The 9311-nt window shown below is 33.9% G+C and overlaps 1 protein-coding gene across 1 annotated transcript; it reads left to right on the top strand.

The window, feature by feature from the left end:
• The first annotated feature begins 674 nt into the window (after window positions 1–674).
• LOC133697246 (mitochondrial-processing peptidase subunit alpha-like) lies at window positions 675–7974 on the top strand. The gene is made up of 13 exons (XM_062119698.1): window positions 675–978; window positions 1258–1494; window positions 1595–1891; window positions 1976–2143; window positions 2255–2422; window positions 2513–2599; window positions 2750–2816; window positions 3097–3194; window positions 4640–4712; window positions 4809–4879; window positions 5023–5072; window positions 7456–7568; window positions 7655–7974. The coding sequence occupies exons 1-13, from the start codon at window positions 940–942 to the stop codon at window positions 7705–7707; spliced, it is 1521 nt and encodes a 506-aa protein (XP_061975682.1). The 5' UTR covers window positions 675–939; the 3' UTR covers window positions 7708–7974.
• The last annotated feature ends 1337 nt before the right edge of the window (window positions 7975–9311 follow it).

Consider the following 9311-nt stretch of genomic DNA (forward strand, 5'->3'; position numbering starts at 1 on the left):
TAGCTAAAAACTGAGTTAATAGATAACATGGTTTTTGTACTATTTTTTTAAAAAATAAAGGATGGAGAACATGTTGTCCACTTTTAATATAGAAAAAATAAAGAGGTCTGATGTGTAGGCCACATCTCTTTTGAATGAACTATACTCATTGGCTTAATAGCGCGCTTTCCTGGTTTTGGTTTCTTTTTATTTTTTTTCATGTTTGTTTTATATTTTTCTATGTTTTACACAAATTAATTTGAATTTTTTTTATTAGGTATCATTGAAATTCTTTTTTCCCCCAAGAAATCATAACAATTTTTTTTTATATTAGTGAATATTTCTTCATACATCCCTTCATGATTTTTTTTTAATTTTATTTAATCACTATATTTTTATTGTTATTTAATTAAATACTGTTTAAATTTTAATTTTTTGTAAAATTTTATAATATTATTTTTTATAACATTACTCTACATTCTGTTTTTTCAGCCTACAGTAATAATTTTAGCTCAGGACAGAAACGTTTTTTAACCACTCTAAAAAAAAATTCATGCTACTACCAAAAAAAAATAAAATGCTATTGATTACTTTTGTTTTCTAAATCTTTTTTTTTTGTCTGGCCCATTGCCTGGCACGGGCCATCTAGCCTTGGACATGCTAATATGCTATTGCTAGTAGATAGTCTTGGAAGGAAAACAAGGGAGACTGAAATCATCATAATATATATCAACGGCCCAGAAGAAAACAGCCACCCTTTCATGTCCAGCAGCAGTCACAAATTACACCCAAAACTGAGGAATATTGGTGGTGACTTACTGACCGGAGAGCGAGCGAGAGACAGAGCAAGCCAAACACACGTCTCTTTTCGATTTTATTATTATTTATTTACAAATTAATAAATACAATCTGGGTTTTGAATAATTTTGATAGCAACTATCAAATCAGCAAGGCATCATCATGTATAGAAGCGCAGTTTCGCGTCTCAGAGCTCCTAAGGTCAGTTTCATCTCTTAAATTCCTAATCCCAATTACTCCATCTTGTTTATGTCTTAGATCTATTCATAGACTTGTGGGATATGCTGCTATCTGCCTGGTTTCTGAGAAAATGTCATTAAAAGAACTAGAAAAAGGGAACATCCTTGCCTTTACTAAAAACCCATTTAACATTTAATGATAATTTGGCATGGCTGAGTTTCTGTGGCTGTTATTTAGCCGTATACCACTTTTTGGGTTGTTGGGCCTGATGTGATAGTGGGAAAATTGTTGTGTGATTAGGGCTGCCGTAGGTATCCAACAAGATTTGCAAGTTCGAGTGCAGCTGCCTTGCAACCATCCTCTTCCAGTGGTTTCTTCAGCTGGCTTACTGGTGAAAAGTCCAAGTCTGTTCCACCTCTAGACTTTCCACTTTTAGGAGTTGAACTCCCTTCTACATTGCCTGATTATGTTGAACCTGGTGTAACTAAGATTACTACGCTTGGTAATGGCTTGCGAATTGCATCTGAAACATCACCGGTATCTATGCTTGTATCCATTTCTTGAAGGTTTCTGTTTGTTTTTATGGTTGTTGTCCATTTTAGCTTATTGTTTGTCATTTCATGCTCTTGTATACCAGAATCCCGCGGCATCAATAGGGTTATATGTTGACTGCGGCTCGATATATGAGTCACCAGCAACATTTGGGGCCACCCACATTCTGGAACGAATGGCATTCAAAAGCACAAGAAACCGCAGCCACTTGCGTGTTGTGCGAGAAGTGGAAGCAATTGGGGGTTCTGTACAATCCTCAGCATCTCGGGAGCAGATGGGATATACATATGATGCTTTGAAGACTTATCTTCCAGAGATGGTTGAGCTACTTATTGATTGTGTGAGGAACCCTGTCTTCCTTGATTGGGAGTTCAATGAACAGGTAAATCATCGTTGTGGTGTTATTATGCATCTTTGTGAAACTGCAGATAAGTGGTGCTCACACATGATATTCTGCCCCATGCAGCTTCAGAAGGTGAAGGCTGAGATCAGTGAAGCTTCAAAAAACCCTCAAGGTTTGCTTTTTGAGGCAATTCACTCAGCAGGTTTTTCTGGTGCTTTGGCAAATCCTCTTTTAGCTCCAGAATCTTCAATAGATAGATTGAATAGTTCACTCTTGGAGGAATTTGTAGCTGTATGTGCAAGTGAAAATTTTCTTTTCTGTCATTGTATCCTTGAATTGAAATTATTGCTTGTTTCTAGAAGTATTGCATTCTTAAGTTGAAGTTTTCTTTGAGTTTTTCAGGAAAATTATACTGCTCGTCGTATGGTGCTTGCAGCTTCTGGTGTTGAACACGAGGAACTGGTAGCTATTGCAGAGCCCCTTTTATCTGACCTATCTGATAAAAAGAGCCCTGGAGAGCCAGAATCTGTTTATACTGGTGGTGATTTCCGTTGTCAAGCTGAAGCAGGGGTATGTCTTAAGTTGTTTCTTAAGAACAAAAATCATTCTACGATATTTTACTCATCTATAGGAGTTGTCAACTTTGACTTTCCAACACAGGACCAGAAAACCCATTTTGCTCTCGCATTTGGACTAGAAGGTGGCTGGCATGATGTGAAGGAGGCCATGACTTTGACAGTTCTTCAGGTTTTTAAAATTTGATATATATATATATACCTAGCTGAATTTTGCTTGGTTATTTCTATTTGCATCATGACTTCTCCTTTGTTTCTTCTTAAGTCTTATCAAATATGATTTGACGGGAACAATTAAATTAGATGTTTAATCATATTTTAGATTCTAATGGGAGGTGGTGGATCATTCTCAGCTGGTGGCCCTGGGAAAGGAATGTATTCAAGGCTATGTAAGTTCTCTGCATATGCCTGATTTGTAATGGACATATGAATTGATCTTAAATATACATAGATAGAAGAGCGTAGTAACATTTCTCCATTATGCTACAAACACACCAATTTTATTGGTTATTATGCTTGTAGTTCATGGATACACATTCTTAATTGTGGGGTTGGTTACCATGGAAGGCACTTTATTCTAATAGTTATACTATTGGATTGCTTTTCTTTTCTTTTTTCCTACTAATGTTTTATTTTGACATAATTATATTTGTTTGATATGATGGGCAGATCAACGTGTTTTGAATCAGTATCACAAAGTTCAGTCGTTTTCAGCATTCAGCCACATTTACAATCACTCTGCCATATTCGGTATCCAAGCTACCACAGTAAGCTACCACCCAGAACCTTCAAGTGTATATATGGTCAAGGAAAACATATTTTACAACTGACAACTTGTTAGAAATTTCTATTTCTTTTTTAGCAGCAATCTCTCAATACTATTGGCTAAGTAGCTTTTTTGTAACATGCAGTCCATATGCTTCTTGTATCTTTTAAGTTTTAACATGTGAATTTAGAGGGGGGGAAAAGAGAGGAAGAATGATGAGAAAATATGATTATAATTGCATGCATCCACATGGATGATCATGTATCAATTAAAGACTAAAACTTAACTATGAAACAGTTATATAAATTAAAGTAATTTATGCATTTCCAACAATGCTAAGATTAATATTTTAAAGACTGTATTTTAACTACATATTAAAAAGTGCACTGATCATCTACAAGAAAACTAAATCTATTCAGTTCTGTTTCCATTCAAATAGTATTCATTATTATCTCCCTTACATGATCATCCTTTTTTTTTATTTATTAATAACACTTTTTTTTTCCAATCTCTCAATGTCTCTCACCAAATGGCAAATATAAGAGTAAATGTAATAATATGAAATCAAAGACATGATGAGTGAAAAAGCTGATGATATGTTTAAGCCGGTCAAGCATGCAACTTTCATGGAAATATGGCCAGTTTGATATTGAAAGGCATGGCTGATGAAACTCCCCTTTCTCAACACTATAAAATAGTGAAAAATACTGAAACAAAATATAAAAAGTTAATAGGGATGATACTGGAATTGGAATTAATTTTCCTCAGCTGGTTTTTTCTTGTCTTTGGGAACATGTGTATTAGGAGGATATTGATTTGGAAACATACATAATATGGTCAATGTTCTCCAGCATCAACATGGTAGGACAATTATGTGACTTTTTCGGGCTTGAGTTTGGTGATGTTCGGTTTGACAGACTTTTTTCTTCTTGTTGCTGTTGCTTTTGCTGTTATTACTATTATTGTTATGGTGACCTAAGATGCACACTACATGTAGCATGTAAAAAAAGTTGAGAGGCATGAATCCAATGGTAGCTGCTCTTGTGCTTAATTTTTTTTGCTGTATTTTGCATCTTTGCTCATGAACTTCTAATTTATAACATCAACACTGTAAGAAAGTGAGCTGTTTGCTCTATGACGCTGGCACTTGTTATTATACTTGTGTGAGTGGATATGTCTCCATGCACTTGTTTGACTGGACATATGCAAACTTATGTTCAGGAACTACCATTGATGCCTACATTTGGTGGTGTTTTTTGAATCAAGCCCACATTATGCCATGCCATCTCTACATCATTTGGCCTAGGTGATCGACCTTTGTTGATTTATTACTTAAGGCATATGCTAGGAATATAGAAGCACTGGCATACCTGAGTGTGTTCCCATGTGGATTAAATGTTATTACTGTGCATGTCAATGCCTCTCATCTTATGTTTCTGGATGCAGGATGCAGATTTTGCATCAACGGCCATTAAGCTAGCAGCTAGAGAGCTAACTGAAGTTGCTTCACCTGGTGCAGGTTTGTCGTGATGCCCTTATCCCTTGCTATTATTCTTTCTGCTGTGCAAAATCTGACTTTATCATGTTGCAAACATGTTTCTCTTCTTTTTTAAAGTTGACCCAGTGCAGCTACAACGTGCCAAACAGTCAACAAAGTCTGCCATTTTGATGAATTTGGAATCTAGAGTACGTAAAAAATATATTTCTTTCTTGGTATCAATCATGTATACTAGAGCAGTGCTACTGGTAGATTGTTAACTGTATCTAGGTTTCTTGAAGTTATTTGCTTATATTTATCTATTTACTTATATTTAAGGTATATTTTGCAGATGGTTGCTTCGGAAGATATTGGTAGACAAATTTTGATGTATAACAAGAGGTATTATCTTGTCCCATGCTATCCAGTACCATATGGACACTTATTTTCATCAATCAACTCATTAGAAATAGTAGATTAGGGATCTCATACCAATACTAGAACCCTAATGAAAGCTGTAAGGAAAATAGAGAATAGAATAAATTCCTAAATGAAACAATTAAAACTAAGTAACTTAATAACCTAGAATACTGGATTATCTAAAGAAGGAATAAAATAAATTACACCATTTTCTTTCAAAAACAATTGGGAAAATGTTTTACACTTGGATATGTTATTTTTTAATGTTTGGCAATTTCAATGAAAACTTCTTGAAAGTAATTGCGTACTCTTTGGTGTGTGGGAAATAGTTTTAAGAAGGAAACGATAAGCATTTAATTGGTGTTCAGGCACATGAATTGCGTACTCTTGGGTGTGTGGGAAATAGTTTTAAGAAGGAAACATTAAGCATTTAATTGGTGTTCTGGCACATGATTTCATAACAAAAGTGGTCTTGTAAAACATTTTCATCTCGAGAACCACACATTATTTTCCCTTGTTTTGAGCATCTTTATCCTTTGACTATAAAATATTTTTCATTGACCAAGTGTTTTTAAGCGATCCAAACATTGGAGAATGGGGTTATATTATACCTAAGGATATTTCATGTGAGACAAATGAAACCTTGGTAATAAATAAAAAGCCAAAGTCAACTAAATTTAAATTTGAAGTAAAATATATTCCTAACCAAAATTACTTTATCTCTGCAAGGGATATATAACTAAATCCCTAGAAAAGCTAATGACACATAAGAAATCTGGAATGTACTCAAACAATGACACCTTTTTTTTGGTTGGTAAAACCATGACCATGGCATTTGAAATGCAGAAGTATGAAATCGTTCATATAAGATGTTTTTTTTAGGCGAACCAAACATTGGAGAATGGGGATGATGTTTTACCTAAGGATATTTCATGTGAGACAAACGAAGCCTAATAAATAAAAAGCCAAAGTCAACTACATTTAAATTTGAAGTAAAATATATTCCTAGCCAGAATTACTTTATCTCTACAAGGGATATATAACTAAATCCCTAGAAAAGCTAATGGCACATAAGAAATCCAGAATGTACTCAAATAATGACATATATGTTCTTTTTTGGTTGGTAAAAACATGGTCATGACTTTTGAAATGCAGAAATATGAAATCGTTCAATATAATAAGTTGTTGACCTTCATGCGGCCCCATCTTAGTCTATAACAATGGGCATGCTACGAAAAACAAAAAAAACTGCATCCTCTTCTGTGCATATTCTGTATGGGAATGACAGTCGATTGCTGGAATAGTCTTCAAATTGCCTTGTCCTGATACAAATTATACTTTTACCCTTCACCTTGAGCTCTTTTTTCTCTAGAATAGTTGGTGAGAATTCTTCATCAATGTTTTCACGTTCCAGGTCAATTGAAAGAAACACTTACCATCTTAGTTCAATGATAAAAATATTCAATAATTTGTTTTGATTTCCTATAAAGGAGGTTGCATAATGCTATGTGCCAAGGGTGAGTGCTATTGGGTTGCATTTCAGGGAGACAAACTGAATTGAGACTGCTCAGTTAAGATGATTTGTTAATTATCTTCTATTCTATATCTGTGCATTGTTGTGCATGTCTGTGTTTGTACACTGTATTCTGTTAATTCCACATTTCTCAGTCTCCCCCTTCACTATTTCTCACTTGGTGATGCAGGAGCTCCTAGAATCAAATAATTTCTTTGATTTTGATTTTCTTTCTATTTAGCAATTCTTCTTGTATTTTAGATCTCTAGTTGTCATGTGACTAGCATGTGATGTTTATTAATATTAGGCAGCTAGTGTCATTTGTGATTTCTTTTTGTACAATTGGATCAGGCCTTTTTAACTAGTAGAATTAGGCTAGTACCACTAGGGCTATTTTACAAGTCCTTTTTTTTTTATCAATCTATATAGATTTTAGAGGTTTCTCCATGAATTCTAAACCTTGTTTTTCATTCCAGCTTCAACTATATTCATTCTTCTAGACTTCTACTATAATTGTTGTTTAGCTTCAACTATATTCATTCTTCAGAACACCATGTTATTGCCCTATTTTTAACCCATTTTGATAGCCCACTGGAGATCACACAATTTTAGAGTCTGCCACTGATATAGTGAAGCACCAGCTCATGCGTGTCTGTCTTGTAGATTCTTCTATCACAATGAATGTGTTAATTTATTTTGATTATTTTGGTAACTCATTAATGACTCCACAAGTTTCTTTGGAGGTTGAATTCCCCCATGTATGATCTAGGCCAAATTAGCTATATAATGTTCTGGTTAATTGTCTCAAAGTTGCACGATCATTTCTTTACTCGCAACATTTGCCATCTGCAGGAAACCATTGGGTGATTTCTTGAAAGCGATAGATGAGGTTACATTGCAGGATATTACCCAAATTTCCCAAAAGCTTATTTCTTCACCTCTCACAATGGCATCATACGGAGAAGGTATTCCCAATCAGTAAGAATTCTGTGTTTTGTATCTTGGCAGATTCTTTGATTATTTACCGTTTCTTTTGACTACTTTTCTGCAGTTATCAATGTCCCAACATATGATACAATCTGCAGCATGTTCAAGTCAAAATGAGCCTGTCCACTATTAGCAAACGGGAAGGTCCACTGACAAACGTACAATTTCTCTTGCAACCAATTTGAGTTCAAGTTATCTTCAATGGTCCCTTTCTTTTCTTTATCAATAAATTGGTGAATCTTTGGCCTGCAGCATTTGATATGACTGACGTTGCCTTACACACTGTGTTTTGTTTCCATGCTCGGCTTTGTAATCTATATATCTTCACGGTCATTGTGGAAAAAAAGTTAGTGGTTTGGATGATATTTTATTGGTGATGGGATACATCATGGTGTCGATTTATGCATTTTTGTACTTAGGATATTGATTTATACAGATAATTCCATCGTGATGTTGAGCATAAATGAATTTTATTTTCAAATAAATGAATAAAGGGCCATGAACATGGAAGCATGGAAACTGGCAAGGCAGCTTATAAACGATACAGAATGTCTGCTTAACTGGAAATGATCTGAACAGGTGCAGCTCGCTGATAATCAGGATTAATTTACAATTACTTCTGAAAATATAAGGATTCAATATTAGTTTTTTAAAAAAACTTGAAAAGATCGAGTGATTATTAATGTAATTTAAAATAAATGCGTAACCACCATATTCAACATGCTGTAAAAACTCTATTTTATCATATTTAATTGAAATAAGGCATATAAAATCTGTTTAGATGGCTTCAATGAATTAACTAGATTTTGCAATCACTTGACGGGGAGCTTTTCCTTCTTCATGGCTAATTCCTTGTTGGCTTATTACTTTAACAAATAACTTTCCCGGTATGAAACATAGGATAAAAAAGCTGATCAATTCCTTTTCACATAGATTTATTTATCGAATTATACAACTACACGAGCCACGAGCCACTCGGTCAAGTTTTCATCATCATCATCATGATCATGATCATGTGTTGATGGTATAAAAATTCAGAAACTCCATATTTACTCACAAGAAAGTAAATTTTTAAGATATAGCATGTGTGATACGAAGATTTTACCCGGATGTCATTTTTAATACCGAGGTGACATGTATTTCATGAATTTAAGAAATGATGTGGTTGATGAATGATGAAATGTCACTAATGACAAGGAAAACACCTTCCTAAATATTCTTCTTTTTTTACTTTTAAATAAAAAAAAAAGAATTAAAAAAGAATTGGGGAGCGTTTGGTACTATGGATGATGATGGAATAGACATGATAATTTTGTTATGAAATTATTTGGTCTACATTTGGATAATAAAAAAGATTCTTGTCCTGTCTAAGATAAAGGAAAATTTTTTGTCCTACTAAAAGAGACAAGACAAGCTTGTCCAATTCTCTATATAAGGTGATGCAGGCGGAATTTAATTGGACAACATAATACAGAAAAAACAATAATTTTAATGAGCAAAAATATTATCTTCTTAAAAGGTTTACAAGATCTTTAAATAGATTAGGAAAACCTATCTTCATTAGAAAACAACCTAAAGGTAAAAAAACATTAAGAAAAATTAAAACAAATTCAAAATAAAAATAAGAAATCCAAAAAATCTTAGAAAAAATAATAAAATTGACCTAAACAACAACTTCTGAGTCTAATTTTAGAAGATCTAACGGTCCAATAAGTGATAAA

This window comes from Populus nigra, chromosome 6, assembly GCF_951802175.1.
Source record: "Populus nigra chromosome 6, ddPopNigr1.1, whole genome shotgun sequence".
Classification (NCBI taxonomy): domain Eukaryota; kingdom Viridiplantae; phylum Streptophyta; class Magnoliopsida; order Malpighiales; family Salicaceae; genus Populus; species Populus nigra.